General features: G+C 38.3%; 1 protein-coding gene across 1 annotated transcript; it reads right to left on the bottom strand.

The window, feature by feature from the left end:
* Nucleotides 1-1,808: 1,808 nt before the first annotated feature.
* Nucleotides 1,809-16,706, bottom strand: LOC141800390 (uncharacterized). The gene is made up of 24 exons (XM_074682883.1): nucleotides 16,460-16,706; nucleotides 15,302-15,575; nucleotides 15,167-15,225; nucleotides 14,124-14,164; nucleotides 13,577-13,847; nucleotides 13,255-13,298; nucleotides 12,101-12,371; nucleotides 11,574-11,602; nucleotides 10,963-11,248; nucleotides 10,770-10,810; nucleotides 10,354-10,639; nucleotides 9,807-9,850; nucleotides 7,110-7,416; nucleotides 6,708-6,736; nucleotides 6,037-6,319; nucleotides 5,581-5,624; nucleotides 5,396-5,469; nucleotides 5,041-5,255; nucleotides 4,674-4,927; nucleotides 4,302-4,430; nucleotides 3,777-3,924; nucleotides 3,656-3,682; nucleotides 3,088-3,149; nucleotides 1,809-2,947 (listed from the first exon to the last, which is right to left on the bottom strand). The coding sequence occupies exons 5-24, from the start codon at nucleotides 13,836-13,838 to the stop codon at nucleotides 2,669-2,671; spliced, it is 3,114 nt and encodes a 1,037-aa protein (XP_074538984.1). The 5' UTR covers nucleotides 13,839-13,847; nucleotides 14,124-14,164; nucleotides 15,167-15,225; nucleotides 15,302-15,575; nucleotides 16,460-16,706; the 3' UTR covers nucleotides 1,809-2,668.
* Nucleotides 16,707-17,447: the final 741 nt, after the last annotated feature.

Here is a 17,447-nt window from a genome sequence, read left to right as displayed (position 1 = left end):
TGTGTGTTGTCAACATTATTATGGAAACTGACTTTGTTGTTTTCTATAATCTGAACTAGTAGGGTCATATAACTGTTGAACGGAAAAGGCCCCAGAATGGAGTCTTGGGGGACTCCACATGTAGTTTTTGTCTGCTCAGATGTACAGTTACCTATAGACACAAACCAATCTCTGTCCTTCAGGTAAGAATTAAACCAGTTGAATGCTGTGCCACAAAGTCCCACCCAGTTCTCCAGTGGGTTTGGCAATAAGTCATGGTTGACTGTATCAAAAGCAGTACTGAGATCAAGGAGCACTACACTAGGGTAGCCCCTCTTGTGGACCTAACTGGACAGTACTTTAGCTATCAAATGACAACTATGTTCAGCTAAATTTAACTGTCAAGCTAAGACTGCTAAGTTATAGACTTCATAGGCAATGAATTTAGATAATATACAACAAGGGTGCATGGATGGAAGTTATTGTAAGTTGTGTGCCAGTGGTGTTTATCCTTTATTCACCATGTGTGTTAAAAAAGCTTTATGCTTCTTCAAACTGTATTTATGTCCTGTATTGTGTTGTGAATGTAAACCTTTTATCATAATGCAGTTCAGCACAGTTAAATCTTCTGTATTGGAACCATGTTAAAACACATTGCCTCTGATTTGACTGAATATTGAAGTATAAGCAAGAAGAGGGACAGTGTCAAAGAAAATTAAAAAGTTACCTTTAAGGAATTGGTCTAAAAACAGCTTTTTCAGAGCCACATATAATAATGAAAAGACATTACTGTTATAGCACAAAACTGTCCAAAAACATATTTAGAAATGTAGCTATATCATTCTTAGGAAACCAACTTTAGCAGAGGACACAAACCTGTGAGCATGCTCAGGAAAACAGAAACAAAGTTTATTTAACATAACACTGCATCTTATGAATGTGACACAATTAAATGAGCTGCACAGACCGCAAACTAACATCATACATCAAGTATAAAACTGACGCCTAGCTCACACAGGACGCGCCGCGCATGGAACCGCGCATGCAGCTCGCGCGCATGGCGCTTGGCTGTTCACACATGAAGCGTTTCCGGTTGCGCTGTGTGTGTGTGTGATCAGACATGGACTCAGCTCGGCAGTGATCGGACGTGTCCGTCTGCTCTGTCCAAACGCACACGCGGCTTGCAGAAAATAGAGTGAAGCGGAACGGAGGCGCTCCAGAGCATGAGTCGTTCCGCGCGCATGCTGTGTGAACAGTTACATCGGTTAACCCTGGCGGAAACTGCTGTGCAGGGCGCTTCCGTTTCTCGCGCGGCGCGTCCTGTGTGAACCTTGCGTTAGTGAACAGTTACACCAAGATAAAAGACTTTTTTATTCCAAATGATTCACAAACACATTCGGCATTGTTTAGGCCCAAATCACGGTAAGAACATTGTTTGTGCAACATGATTGTTCCAGTCCTTAAAAAAAAGAAATCATTACAAAATTAAGTTACAATTCTCAAAGAAGGGACTTGTATTTTTCTCTCAAATTCTTTTTCTGCTGCTACGGCTTTTAGACCAGTGTTTCTCAACCCTGGTCCTGGGGACCCCCTGCCCTGCATGTTTTTTATGTTGCCGACTCCAACACACCTGATTCAAAGGATCAGCTCGTCATCAAGCTCTGCTCGAGCCTGATAATGAGCCATTCATTTGAATCAGGTGTGCTGGAGTGGGGTAACATCTAAATCATGCAGGGCAGGGGGTCCCCAGGACCAGGATTGAGAAACACTGTTTTAGAAAACCATAGTACAACTTTCTTTTGAAATTCTGTTTCAATACTGGCCCTATATTGCTTACTCTGTTGATCAGATCATAGTACTGAATATCCGCAAAGTGCTCCTCTGAGGGGACATAAAGGACAACACTGTTGTCTTTAAAAATCACAAAATAATAGGATTTACGATAGAGGCCAAAAATGGTCCTGGCACAAAAAGACCTTCAGTGGGTTGTTACTTTTCTAAAACTTCTTAATGTTGGCATTTCAAGTCATTCTCCTTGAGCAAATTTAGACTCAAGCTTTTGATAATTTATTTATAAACATAGCTGCTCATAAGTACAAAACACTTTTTTAAAGTCTACCGACCAAGTGGTAAGACTGTTCCCCAAAGAGGATGATGGCTCCACGATAAGGTCAGAATAGCAGCAGAAATCTCACAAAAACTGTTAAACTTCAACAAAGTATATTACAAGATCCCTTGGCCCTGTTTTATTTCATGGGTAAATTAAATACAGCACTGTTTTCTTTCTTTCTTTCCTGTAGCAGGCTTCCACATTTTTGGTTCCCTTTCGATGCACAAATCATAAAATTTGAATCAACAAAGTAACAAAACAATACCCACCCCACAGAATTTGGTTTGTTTAATTTATCGTACCATTAATTGATTGATTAACTATCGTCACAGGCCTACTGATACACAGGGTTTTAAACTGTGTGTGGTTTGCTTGTCTGGGGTGTATTTCAATTTAAAGAGCTGTGCAGAGCCATGTATGACATTCATTAATTGTCTAAATTGTGTCGTTGTTGACTAATGTCCTTCTTATGTTTCTGTGTGATTACTTGTCACCGTTTATAAGAAAAAACTCTAATGAAAATATAAATCATAAAAAAAAGTCCAGGAAAACCCACAGACAAAACTCACCCCTAGACCATCAGTGGATGTCTGACAGCGTCTCCACCAGATCGTTCTTATTCATTGCACTGAGAACCCTCCTGGTTAACTTCATACAGTGTTTTCTGTAGGTGCCTAACATGAGATCCACCAGCTCCAGCACATCTTTGCTCTCCAGCTTACGCTTTGAGATGCTTGTGAGGTCTGCCAGGACGCCCTTGTCCCGCAGATACCACTTGAACTCTTTGAACTCTTCCTGTGTCAGGTCCTCCAGAATTTTTAGCAGCCTCTCTCGGTCTGTGGTGCTGGTTGTTAATGCCTAATAAATTCAAAGTACAAAAAATAAAAGATTTAACTGTAATGTTTCTGCTTCTGCTTAAAATGCCTTAGAGTAAAGGTATTCTCAAATGTGCCATTTGGAGTGATCTGTTTCACAATTAGAATAATTAGACATCAGACCTGCATCCTGTTGGTTAAACTTTGCATCTGTGCAGACCGTTGATCATCCACAGAGGGTTTGTCTGAAGACAAAGGAAATAAAACATAGTGCCTGAGTGACTGATTATCAAATAACTTTACAGCAGGCTCTATAAATATATTCTGTAATAAATGATGTTTAGTGAGTGGGGGGCTTTGCAAAATCTGAAGAGGACCTGACCTTATTGTTTGTTCTCCAGCTAACACCCTTAGAGTCCACATTTTTAGCAGCTCAAATTAACAATAGGCTTAAAATTTTCTTTCACTGTGAAGTCAAAACTTTTACGTAACATTCACATGACTGAAATTGACAATCACTGGAGCTAGCTGAATGACTTCATCTACAACACGAGTTTATCCTGCGACATTAAAACGTACTTACCTCCTTTGATTTTATTTTTAATGTTGTAAACTCTATAAGGTACAAATCACTGGAAATGTTGTCATTACATCATAACTAACACTTTTAAATTTGAAAGAACTGATCAGTGGTGGAATGTAAATTTAAGAGTGTATTCCTTGTAAAACCTCAGCTTGTGCAGCATCTTACCTTCTGAGGCAGGACTTTGATGGTCATCTGAAATAAAAAGGACAACAAATCAAAAATTAAAAGCTGGTATTTTAGTTTATCTGTTGCCTACTATATTTTGTAATGTTTAATAACCACCAACCTTCTCTGATTTTACAGGTCCACACTGGCTCAGACTCAATCTCCTTCTTACTTGTGTAAAAGAGTTCAAGTTGGAAGTTTCTGTCTGGTTTCTCTATGAACACTTCATAGAAATTTGGATCTTGGTTGTCATACCTCAGGGTAATTTTCTGTGTAAAAACACGAAAAGTTAAATCATCTGGCATACTAACACAAACACAAGGGAAGGCTTTCTCATAGACATTGTTATGCACAATACATGATTTCATATTCGGTGTGATTTATACAGTTTTGATTTGGGAATGATAATCCTGACAAAAAAATCAATGTGATGTAAAGAGTAGTTAGGGAAAGATTATTTTTAGACTATCAGGCTTTGAGCAGGAGACAGTGTGGAGCTGTGCTTCTCCCATGGACTCTCTACCTGATCCTTATCTGTTTTTGAGACACCATGACATTTGAACACTCATCAATAACTGCTCTGGACCTGTGTGAAAGACTGCCTTCATTAGGTACAAAGACACACCTGATGAAAAACAACCTGTACCTGTGGGTTAATCTCTGCTGTTTGTATATCCACCGTAAGGCTGAAACCTTTCTGCATTTTCAGGTACTTGTCCGGCTGTGGCTTCTCAATTGTCTGAAATCCTTTTGAGAATTCCTTCTTGTTCACAGTCTGTGAAAAAACAACAGCACAGTAGTTAAACAGCTGGTTTACTGGGAGGCCAAATCTTGAAAACCAATAGTTAAAAATCCAAATCACCACTCAAGCTGACCCTGTAATTGCAGATTTTTTTTCCGATTATGAAACTCTAAAAAGTTTAATATTTCTCGTTACTGACCCCAACATGCCATCATAGGCTTTGGTGCCATATTGAATCTGGTGTTCTGCATTTCTGAGAGGAAGACATTTACTCACCTGTTGTAGAGCAGGATCGCACGGGATCAGATACACACGCAGTTTGAGAAATGGTGTGTTGGGTTTGTAGTAGATCAACACGCAACAACTTATTTTCACTGGGAAGCCAACTTTCATCAGAACCCCTCTTGGTGAGAAGACTGGTTCAGATAACTTGGCATGGGATGGTGTGACCTCAGACACGTTTTCCACAACATCTCCACACTCATCTATGTGAAGGACTTTAAAGTTGTCGGATATTTTGGAATCGTCTTCTACACAAAACGAGAGCATACAAACATCATGAGGGGAAAAGAATTTCATCAGTTTTCCCAAATACTGTCAGTATGTTGGTTTATTTCATGTTCTTTTCTGTATTTCTACTCACCTGTGCAGATCCAGTGAGGCAGGTACACTTCATTTAACCTTCCTGTGATGACTTTGATGTCTATTAGAGGACCTGCAGGCATGTATTTGATGCTTTCCATCCTCTCCATGTGTCCTCCCCAAGAGCGAAAGTGGTACTGAAAGCTGACCTCCTCCTCACAGACCCAGCGCAAGCCAGAGACACTACATTCATAGTTTCCTGTTTCACTCTGTAGGCTAAGACATGGAGAGGAACAGCAGAGTGTTTGTACACAGGCACAACAACTGAATGATGCTGTGTTACAGGCACAGCTGAATAAATCCTCATATTATCTGTGTCAGCCTCAAGTTTATCTAAAACAAAAAGGTATTTTTACCTGTAAGTAGGAGACTCATCTCCACCAGAGCTGTTCACCCCAGGTTCCAGTTTGGTCCAGGGACTGGAGTCGGTCTGAAGGAGATTATCATGTTTAAGGAGACTTTCATATAAGCAACAGCTCATACATAAACAAAATGAAAAAGAATAACAAAGAAACTGAATAAAAATGATGTCAGGGATTACCGTGCTGCCCCCACAGGCCTCAGGCTCCAAGCTTCCTGAGGGCCCTTGTTGGAGAGACAGAATTTTTCTTAGGGGTTTATTTTACATTTAACATCCATCAGTGTTTGTCAAAACATTAAAGTGTAACTGTTTTGATTTAGTATTTATTTATTCATCATCTGAACTCCCATTGACCATTACTGATGTACTGGTAACTCTCTACACTTATTGTTACTTAAAAAGAGGAGGGAGATTTATTGTTTACACTATTTGGGGAATTATTGTTATAATGGTGATTGCTGCTAAATGTTTATGCAGAATTTAAGGACATCTACTCTCAAGCAATAGTTTTCACCAGAACTGGGAGGTTAAACAAACAAATGTATAAAAAACTCACTTGAAGATGTTAAACAAATAAAACATAGAATCTGCACACCAGATCTTTGAAAGAGGAATAATACTGTGTTCACAACTCACCTTGAGATCCTGAGCTGCTTTCTGACAGCTTCTCCACCAGATCCATCCTTCTCAATATTTCTAAAACATCCTTCGTCACTTCCACACTCTGCTGGCCATAGTTCTCCACCATCAGCCTCACTGTCTCTGCTTTGTCAGCTGTCTCCATGCTGTGTCCTGGGATTTTTGGCAGACCTCTCAGTTTTGTGTACTGTAGGACATGCTCAAACTTCTCCAGCTCCCCAGGGCTTAACTTTTCCAGTATTTCCAAAAGCTGCTCATGGTCTGCTGTCAGTGTAGATTCCTGAAGGTTTAAGTTATCAGAGGAAATCAATTTAAACATTTTTAATAAAAGTGATGGACTTACACTTTTTAAATAACTTCAGCAACTTAATCACAACGGAACTATTCCAATGTAGTTCCAATGTCATTTTAAAGTGCAGATTACGATTAGGCATGTATCTAAAAGGGAGCCCTTTTCAAGATCACTTAGAAACTCCTCACAGCCCCTTTTATGAGACTATGGTAACAACAGATTTGAAAACTAATATAAAAACCAGGTATTTATACCTCCTCTTTTTTAGCATTCATCCAAACTTTTTTTAAACTGTTTCATCTGAATAATTTTGTTTAGGTAACAACAAGGACATGAAAAGTGTGATGTGTAAAGTATCTGATGTCACTTTACTCACTTTCTGGAGATGCTCAGACTGACTTGCCCCTGAGGAGAAATAACAGAAATTAACGGTTCAAAAATCTTCACAAACCTTTAGGAGCAATGTTATGGATGAATGTGTGGCCACACTCAAGGTGGAGTGTAACAGGCAGTGCCTCACATAGTAAAGAAGTTAAATGCTTTTTAATCCTAAATTGATAAAGTTCTCAGTCTACTGTGCGTTGGTGACTCATAAAATTGAGTAAAAATTACTCCGCTCAATGAGAGGACACACTTTATACCCCCTGTTAACAAATTAAGTTCTATTAGGTCCAGAAATACGGTCACTCTAAAGATGAAATATAAATCTAGAAATTTTTCGCTAATGAGACATGCATGTGGTCTTTTAATGAAGCAGTGTTTGTTTTCTTTCTCTGACCTTTAAGTCCTGAGCTGGTCCCTGACAGCCTCTCAACCAGATCAGATCTGTTCATGTCCATTAAAACCTCTTTGGCCACCTCCACAGGATGCTGGTTCTCCACCATCAGATACACCAGTTCCTCCAGTTCCTCCAGGTCCTCCAGGTCCTCCAGGTCCTCCAGCCAATATACCAGCCTTGTTTGGATCTGTGGAAGACTCCTCTGGAAGTATGTAAACTGTAGCAAGAACCTGAATTTCTCAAGCTCCTTTTTACTCAAACCCCTCAGTGTTAGTAAAAGAATCCATTCAGCATCTGCTCTTACTGCCTAAAAACACAAAGAAACAGAAAGTGAACGTGATATTTCTTAACGTAGGTGATTTAGAAGAACATTTGTGTTCATTAAGTCAGAGCTGTATGTTATCAGAATGTTTGCAGCAACTAGAAATGGGGAAAATTGTGGTTCTGCTGTTGGTATCTACCATGGATAAATTGACGTATTGTCTGGACGTCATGATCTGCTGATATCAGCCCTTTTGATGAATATCAACCTTGTGGCAAAGAATTTGATATTCACCGACCACAGTGGCCAATATGTGTCCATTGTGGTGCATCAATTCAGTGATGGCAAACTAAAAAACCTTATAGTGTCGACCACTGTAAGATCTTTGCTGTTTAAAACTGTCTCTTAATAGAAAAAGAATACAAATTCTGAGCAATGGAGACTGAGGGCTCTGATTTCGTGGCGCAGCGCAGGGGGCGCAAGCCTGGCGCACCCTGCGCAGTGCTAATTTCGTGTGGCGCACCACCGTGCGCTGCCAATGAGACAATTTGGTAGACCGACTGCGCAGAGATGGGTCTGGTGGCGCGCCAGGGGGAGTTGACGGTGCACCAGGGGGAGGTGTCAGCAGATTCATGTTGGCGCAGTGACAGTTTCGTGCCAAAAACAGCGCAGAAAGTGCGCTGAAAGCTCGCCAGCTCAAACCTGGTCTATTCTCGGCGCAAAGTGGAGCGCACCCTCAGCAGCTGTAATTTGGTGACAGGCGCACATGTGCGCACATGTCATCAAAGCCTCAGAGGCAGGTTTCCAGAGTGTCAGGCACATTTTAACGCAATATACAATCACAGTAATCACTATTTAATATAACCGTCTGAACCAGCATATACATTTGTATCTATATTAACTGTCCCGTCACATCTGATGTCAGATTAAAGCCGTTTGTCATAATGGAAAGTTAACCTGACGGCAGCTGGAAGTTTGATGCACATCTTACAATTAAACAACAAACAGCCTTAACATCTGATACTGAGTATATATCTGGTTCTCTCATTTCATTAAATTCAAAGAGGGAGAGAAAAGACGAAGAAAAAAGAGACAAAATAAATGTATGTCACTCAGGATTTACCCGTGATTTCCCATATTTCTCTGTTTTAGTCTTTATTTTTAACGTTAACTAAAAAGATGGAGTACATTATTGTAAGGAGGATGAGGTGGAGACACTAGGAGAGTATACAGTATATCACCAAAGGTTCTGCTATTTGGCGATGACAAACCAGGAGTGCAGGTGGATCAAAAGTATTCTGAATGGATAAGCCAGCTGTGTAACTGTCTCTTCATTTTGTACTCCTATTAATGACAAAGGAACAGATTAAATCTGTCCCGGGAGTTGGCCCACACGGTGACGCGCTGTGTGTCCTCCGATGTGCCCTGCTGTCCATTCTCCTGCTGCAGGGACAGCGGCTCTGACCGTCTCCGCTACTCGGTCTTTCCAGCACACTCTCTGCGGTGCTGGGGATCACTCGGACCAATCAGACGCTGCGCCTCGGCCGCAGGGCATTTAAAGGCGAGGAGAGGCGCTCATTTGATTGGTGAAAACAGCGCTTGGCTGTGTTAAACCCACTCACGGCTTTTCTCCTCCCTCTCTGCCATTTGCGCGGAGGGAGGCGTGGACGCGCAGCTCTGCACTCCTCTGCGCCTCTCTTGGCACTGCAGGAAACTTGCAAAGTGTGCCGGTCACACCCTGTCCGTGCGGCCGGCGCAGGGTGGTGCGCCTGCACTTGCGCCTGGTCTACGAAATTAGAGCCCTGAGTATCAAAATTATTTGTTTTAATACATCGACAGAAGCTTTTGAAGATGTCTTTCGATTAAAGATTTCAAAAATGTGGATCTGTTACCTAGATGTGGTAAAAAAAATGGAAAAAAAGGCAACTATAAAAAATAAAAGGTTTTTAGAAAAAATTGAATCATCATCGAGTAAAAAATAATGATTTCATTTTTTCGAATAAGTATTTGCAGATTTTCTTTTACTTTTTGAGTCATTTTTGGGGGCTTTTTATGCCTTTAATCACATAGGAAGGGCAAATCTCATACAGTGCAACCTAGACCTCTAGGCCATCTAGCTCTGATAATTTTGATCATTGATACACCTAAATAATCTGAGACAAAATAACTCCCTCTGACATTTTACCCCAACACACCTGTTCACAGATAAACTTCCATTTGAGGAAATACTGCTGCTGTTCAGATAATGGCTCAAAGAAATTCTCCTAAACATTTCCCATTTCTTTTCTCAATCAGAGGAGGATAAAATGAATGAAACAGAGCTTACATTAAAAACTTTCACCATTTTTTGTTTCATCAGATATAAATGTATAAAGCAGAGAGTTTTCAGTTAGCGTCAAGGAAAATTCATGCTTTTCATAAAAATCTAAACTTACCTCCTCTAAAAGTGTAGGTTGATTTCTGTCCACAAAGTGTTTCTCTGGAGAGGAAATATATAAAAACCAAAGACTCAGAGAAAAATAATTAAATTCAATGATGACACCTCTATAACTCTAAAAAGTGACATATAACATGTTAACTACATGAAAAGATTCACTCAACACCTTAAAATGTAGACAAGACATTAAACACTAAAACTCAATCATTAATATTCCAACAAATAATTTGCAGGGTGACATCAAACATCACAAAGGTATCTGCCATTATTCACTGTGATGCTTTAAGGTGTTCTTTGTTTTACCTTTGAGTGCTGAGCTACTGGAGAGAAAATGTTTAAAATTAAAGACTCAAAGAAAAATCATCAACGTCACTGTACTGATGTGCTGGCAAGTGTATAAAATCTTTATGTGTGGTGTTGATTTTTTTTCTTTTGAATCATACGGTGTTTTGTTGTATTTAACATAGAAAATTATATACACAGAGAAACATCAAAACTTAATCAATCACTATTCATTGAGATAATCTTATTCGTCTTTGTTTTACCTTTGAGTGCTGAGCTGCTCTCTGACAGCATCTGTATCAGATCAGTTCTGTCCATCTTCTCTAAAACCTCTCTGGTCAGCTCCACAGATCGTTGTCCGTATGTCTTCATCATCTGATCCACTAAACCTCGTCTCTCTACTCCATCTCTCCATGTTAATGAGATGGTTTTGAGACCTTCCTTGGGGACAATTTCTTTCAGGAACTTCTTGAATTCACTGAGCTCCCTCTGACTCAAACAATGCAGAGTTTCTAAAAGCAGCTGCTGAACAGCTGACATTGTTGCTACCTGGAAGAATCAGAACAAATATGCAACTTTATTTAGATTAAAGCATTTCTCTTTACATTTCATCTTGAAAACAAACTGATACAGTAAAATCTGTGAAGCACACAGTCAGGACAGATGTAATATTACTCACTTTCTGGATCAATGCAGATCGTTGTTCATATGAGTCTTTCTCTGAGGAGAAAATATATTTACAAAAAGTATTTGAGAAATTATCATAAAGTCTGACAACACCAGGGTTTGAGGTGACTGAGACACAACATGTAGACTAATGACATTCATCCAACCATATGAATGATTTGTTATTTTGCTCTCTACAGTCTTACTTTTGTGTGTTGAGCTGCAGTCTGACAACCTTTGCACCAGATCAGTCTTCTTCATTTTCTTTAAAATCTCTCTGGTGATCTCCACAGAGTGTTGGCCAAAGGTCATGATTACTGAAAACACAGTTTCCTGATGGCCTTTTTTCACCCACTGCAACCATGGAATGTAAGAGGTGTGTCGCAGAACCCATGTATCTTCCAGGTGTGTTGTGAATCTCTGAAGTTCCTTCTTACTCAATTCAGCCAGAGTTTCCATGAGCAGCTCTGTAACAGATGTTGCTGTTTCAACCTGATGAATGAGACAGACATGATCAACAATCAATGACTGTGTTTTAAACAGTTGAAGGAGCTTTTTGGACATACCAATCAAAGTTATCACATGACTGAAATAACTTAGATCAGTTACATGTTTTTCTTATTTTTAGAACAGCTTGTATGTCCATACAGATTTCCATGATAGTATCATGTCTTTTATCCTTTTTTTTAAATCAATGGAGCCTTTATTTGATGACTTTTCTTTCTTTTTGCTGTCCAGATGAAGATCATCTTTTCAGCTAACCATGGGGACATGAAAAGTGTGTTGTGTAAAGTGTGTCTGATTTAACATTACTCACTGTCTGCAGCCAGTCCAACGATCTTCTCTCTGAGGGGAAGTGAAAGAAAAGGAATCATGAATCTTATCAAACCATGACACACTTTGCTTAACATTATTATTCTACCAGTTTTTAATCTTTCTGTTGTTTTGAAACAGATGAGGATACTGAGTACTTAAAGCCTGGGTTCAACGGAAAGAAAAAACAGATCAATCAGCTCTTACTAAAGTTCTTTTGTTATAAACTTAGGTTAGTCATTAACTGAGAAAAGTTTTAACCCAGCTGTCATTTCACAGACTGCTGAATCAAAGTGATTCTGTTGAAATAAAAAAAATGTATAATCATTTATTTATCTCAGAACTCACTAATTTCAAGAACATGACTTTTAATTTAAAAAATTGGAAAATAAAGTTTGTTAATTTGGGTCATTTACAAAATCATTTTTTTATCGCAAGATTTCAAATTATTAAGAAAAAGAATTGAATAATATTCATTATGAAAAAACATGTGGTTTTGTTATGAAGCAGTGTTTGTTTTCTTTCTCTGACCTTTAAGTTCTGAGCTGGTCCCTGACAGCCTCTCAACCAGATCAGATCTGTTCATGTCCATTAAAACCTCTTTGGTCACCTCCACAGGATGCTGGTTCTCCACCATCCGATCCACCAGTTCCTCCAGCCAATATACCGGCCCTGTTTTGATCTGTGGAAGACTCCTCTGGAAGTATGTAAACTTTTGCAAGAACCTGAATTTCTCAAGCTCCTTAAAACTCAAACCCCACAGTGTTTGGAAAAGAATCCGTTCAGCATCTTCCTTCACTGCCTAAAAACACAAAGAATACAGAAATTAAACATTAGATTTCTTAACTAAGGTGATTTCAAAGAACATCACTGTCAATTCATCATGATCTGCTGATATCAGCTCTGTTGATTAATATCACCCTTTTGGTAAAGAGTTTGATATTCACCAACCACAGTGGCCAATATGTGTTCATTGTTGTGCATCAATTTAGTCAAAAACCTTATAGTGTCGACCAGAGGATTTTTGCTGTTTAAAACTGTCTCTAAAAAAAATCTTCTGAGCAATGGAGAATATATATCATTATATCATTATAAATATTATATTGAGTAAGTATCATTTGTTGTAAAACACTCATAGAAGCTTTTGAAGATGTTTGTAAAGATAAAAAATGTGTGGCTCTGTGGCCTTGATGTGGCAAATATAAAAAATTAAAAGAAACTCTAAATATCTATCTATCTATCTATCTATCTATCTATCTATCTATCTATCTATCTATCTATCTATCTATATATATCTATATATATATATCTATATCTATATATATATATATATATATATATATATATATATATATATATATATATATATATATATATATATATATATATATATATATATATATATATATATATATATATATATATATATATATATATATATATATATATATATATGTACATTTTAAAAAAACATACTCTGAATCTTCACCCCAACAAACCTGTGCACAGATAAACTGGCACCTGACATGACAAAGAACTACCACTTGTATTGCAATGGCTCAAAGAAATTCTCCTAAAATACTGTTACCATTTGTTTTACTTCATCAGATATCAATGTAAAAAGCAGAGGGTTTCCTGTTAGTATCAAAGAAAAATAAATCCTTTTTATAAAAAGCAAAACTTACCTCCTCTAAATGTGTAGGTTGATGTCTGTCCACAAAGTGTTTTTCTGGAAAAAAAATGTGTGAAAATTAAAGACTCAGAAGAAAATCTTCTACCTCAACTGGTATTTTTTTTCCGATAAGTCTGATTGTTCCAAAAGTTGTTGTTACAAACAGGACATTTCCTCAACATCTTCACGGATAAAAAAGTGCAATACAAGTTTAAATGATGGATAATTTGTAATACTTCAGATGTTAGTGATGACATGGCTATAAGAAAGCAGATAAGTTTATCTTTTTTGGATTCATTCTCAGCCAAAAATTGAACAAAAAAAATCTCTGTTACCTTCTGAGCTGCTCTCTGACAGCATCTGTATCAGATCAGTCCTGTTCATCTCCTCTAAAACCTGTCTGGTCAGCTCAACAGACTGATGTCCATATGTCTCCATCATCTGATCCACTAAATCTAGTCTCTCTCCTCTTGGTCTCCACATTGATGAGGTCGTTCTGAGACCTTTCTTGGAGACAAGAAAGTCCTTGAATCCACTGAGCTCCCTCTCACTCAAACAATGCAAAGTTTCTAGAAGCAGCTGCTGAACAGCTGCCATTGTTGCTACCTGGAAGAATCAGAAAAAACATGTGACTTTATTTAGGTAAAAGGATTCCTCTTTGCATTTTGACAGTAAAAGAGCAGAGCTGGATGTGGAGGGTGGATAAACACTTTGGATTTTTCTCAACTGATGACAGAAAAATTTACTGAGAAAGGACACTTACATGTCATCACGTCCACACTTATTTAGAATGTGATCTATATAAAGCCTGAGTCCCTGATTACAAAACAACACAGTCCAATCTTTGAAGCACACAGTGAGGACAGGTGTGATATTACTCACTTTCTGGATCAGTGCAGAGCGTTGTTCATCTGATTCTTTCTCTGTGGAGAAAAAAAAAGATCCAAACTTTCAAATAACCTTGAATTCAAAAACAAGACAGAATAATATCCACACCCTCTTATCAATGACTCAAAAATAGTTTTCTTTTGGCTGAAAAAAAACACCAAATATATACAGGTATATTCAGATCTGTATCTTTAGTTTCATAAATTTAAATCATACATTTGCAAAAAGAAAAGAGTCAGATTCTCTAGATGGAGAATAAACATGTAGACTTATGAGAGAAGAGAAGAGCCAGTTCTGTGATTTAAAGTTGTTTTGGTTTTTCAGGTCTTACTTTTCAACCTTAAGCTGGTGTCTGTCAGCCTCTGCAACAGATCAGTCCTCTCCATTTTCTTTAGAATCCCTCTGGTTGTCTCAATAGAGTGTTGGCCGCAGGTCATGATCATCAAAAACACAGTTTCCTGATGACTACCTGCAAATTCTGTGTTTGTGTCTGTCCTTAAGAGCTGCCACCAAGGAACATAAGACTTGTGTATCTCGATGGATTTGTGTTTCAGGAAGTTCCTGAAGTACCCAATCTCCTCTTCAGTTAAATCAGCCAGAACGTCCATGAGCACTTTTATATCAGACGTTATCATTTCAACCTGGTGAATTTAAGGGACAATGATTCATGTACAAGAATGACATTTTTATTCTTGCTAAAAACACCACAAATTTCTGCAAAGATTTCTCGTTTTATCGGGGGGGACTACTTTTTTGTATGAAATATTTATTTCAAGCGTCGGTTTAACCAGTTGCATATTATCTTATAAATCAAAAGAAAAAATAAAAAGAAATGAAAACTGTCGAGTCCCTATCTTCATTGATTTGAGTAGAAGAAAATTACTTACAATGTGCCAACAAAGGAAGAACTGACAGAATTCTAAGTCATAATAAAGCTCTGTGAGAAACATTAGTTTTTGGTATCTTTAATGAAAATGTTTAAGATCCACTTGGTCAAAGTTGGGTTGTGTAGAGTCAGTGGGAAAAGTCATACTCACTCTCTGGATCAGTGAAGGCCACTGTTTGGCCTCAGAGTGTAGTTGCACTGAGTGTTTCTCTGAAAGAAAAGATGCAGCGGTTGAAGACCTCTGAGGAATTTCTTTTACATTACTGTTTTATCTTCCTTTTCTTACCTTTACTTCCTGTGCTGCTGTCTGACAGTCTCTGCACAAGATCAGTCCTGTTCATCTTTTTTAAAACATTTTTGGTCAAGTCCACAGACTCTTCACTGTACTTCTCCATCATCAGCTCCACTACTTCCTCTGCATTTTTCCCTTTTGGATGGTGTTTTGAAAGGGGTTGAACGCCTTTCTCCAATTCGACATTTAGGTTAAAATCTTCCAGCTCCTCAGAGCTCAAATCTTTCAATATTTCATACAGCTCCCTCTTAGTCGTCATCTTTTCAACCTGGAACATGAAGAGTAATATCAGACAATATGTAGGCTAAGGTGTGTGCTACATTCCATCTCTACATTTTTTTTCTTTCTTTTTTTTTTTTGCATCTTATTAAACCAGAGTTAATAACGGGTGGGGGGGGTTCACTAACAAGACACAAAATAATATTAACTGAGGAAAAATATTGAAACTCTCTCTCTGAGATTGATGGTAACTGAAGTCTAGATGATATGATCACTGTTACAGGAAATGAATCTAAGGCCTTTCACTTGATAGAAGTTCATGTTATTTCAGGCAAAGGTTAGGGTTACATTTGGAACAATCTTTCAGTCAGTCTTCAATCAACTAAGACACTTTCTGCCTTTATATCAGATCGGACTTAATTTTACAGACTTCCCTTTTAACCTGAAAACTACTCTCAAATCTCCCCTCTTACGTTTAACATAAGCAGTTATAGCAGTTCAGCAGTGGATGGTATTAATAAAAAGTTTAATTGATGTGGTGATACTACCATGTTCGTTTTTTTATTATAGTTTTATATGCCTGAAACATTTCTGTCTCCTGTGGCACAGACATACTTACTTTAGCTAAAATTATGACATTTCTCTCTCACACGCTTACACGCTTACACACACACACACACACACACACACACACACACACACACACACACACACACACACACACACACACACACACACACACACACCTAGTATGAAATTGCATAATGTAGCATTAACTGTAACTGTCACGAGCATACGAACGTTAGCTTAACGATAGCTAGACTGTAAACAGAGAGTTACCAACCGTTATTGCCACACACTTGGAAAAAGCTCGAAAGCGGAAGGAGATCTCCAAAAGTGAAAGTAATAAAAATATGTAAGCATATGTCTTACCATCGTTTTTAGGATCCAAGATTCGCTTTCTTTGGTTCATCTATTGTCAAAATCCGTTCATCTCCATTCGTCAACGTGCGCTAATAAAGTCCAGTATTCATGCTGGACGTTGTAACATTCACTGCGTATGTCTGTCCTCATAAAAGCGGTCATGCAAGTACTCCGGAACACCGGCTTACATGCTGCATCTCTGTAGACAAGTATGTTTCTCAAGTCGGAAGTTCTGTTCAACTTCAGAGGCGGTTATCTGGATAACTGCAGTTATCCAGCCCTTTTACCTCTCAAACCAACGCCCATATGCTTAATATGAAGCAAGCCAACCGTCCTGTCAAGAAATATTTTAGGGTTTGGCAACAAGCTGAACACTTTTTATGCCTTAGGGCTGATCGATATTTTTTTTGAGCAGGGGGGCACACACATAAGGTTTTTATTTTGGCTTCAGGGGGGTCATGCAACTTTAATTTGTTAAGTTTTTATGCTTTTTTTTTATATTTTATTTTTATTTTTTTTTTATAGAGGTTTTGGTATATACTCCCCTGCATGGTCCACAATGGTATTTCGCCATAGACTGTATACAGTCAAAATTCAATTCTGACTCGTCAAAAATACAGTTGGAGATGTCTATAATTCAGTTTTGACAAGTCACAATGACAGTTAGAGATATCTGTAACTCAGTTTCCACTAGTCAAAACTGAGTTACAGATATCTGCAATGACTCCCCGAAAGCTGCCCTTCACCTCGCCGCGCATCCTAAATGTCACTTGCAGATATCTCTAATTCACTTTTGATTATCCAGAATTACCGTTAAAGATATATTAAATGTGATTTTGACTGTCAGAAATGTGTTCATGACGCCTGACATGCGAGGCTTCCCCCATTGGATACTGACCCAAATAAACTGGAGGAGAGAAGAGAAAAAAATCATTTTAACAGTTTTCCTAGCAGAAGAAATGGCGATTGCGGTCATTGACAAGATATTTAGAAAACG

This window comes from Halichoeres trimaculatus, unplaced genomic scaffold (genome assembly GCF_033239565.1).
Source record: "Halichoeres trimaculatus isolate MK-OKI-2021-1 unplaced genomic scaffold, fHalTri1.1 fHalTri1_scaffold_12, whole genome shotgun sequence".
In the NCBI taxonomy this organism is placed as follows: Eukaryota; Metazoa; Chordata; class Actinopteri; order Labriformes; family Labridae; genus Halichoeres; species Halichoeres trimaculatus.
Note: the sequence above shows the minus strand (reverse complement) of the source record. Positions and strands in the feature narration are given on the sequence as shown.

Coding starts and splice junctions, on each gene's coding strand:
- LOC141800390 (XM_074682883.1), bottom strand. CDS start 13,838: ATGGCAGCTGTTCAGCAGCTGCTTCTAGAAACTTTGCATTGTTTGAGT. Junction 10,640..10,769: donor GATCTGCATTGATCCAGAAA/GTGAGTAATATT, acceptor TGATTCTTCCAG/GTAGCAACAATGTCAGCTGT. Junction 3,925..4,301: donor CAGCAGAGATTAACCCACAG/GTACAGGTTGTT, acceptor GTTTTTACACAG/AAAATTACCCTGAGGTATGA.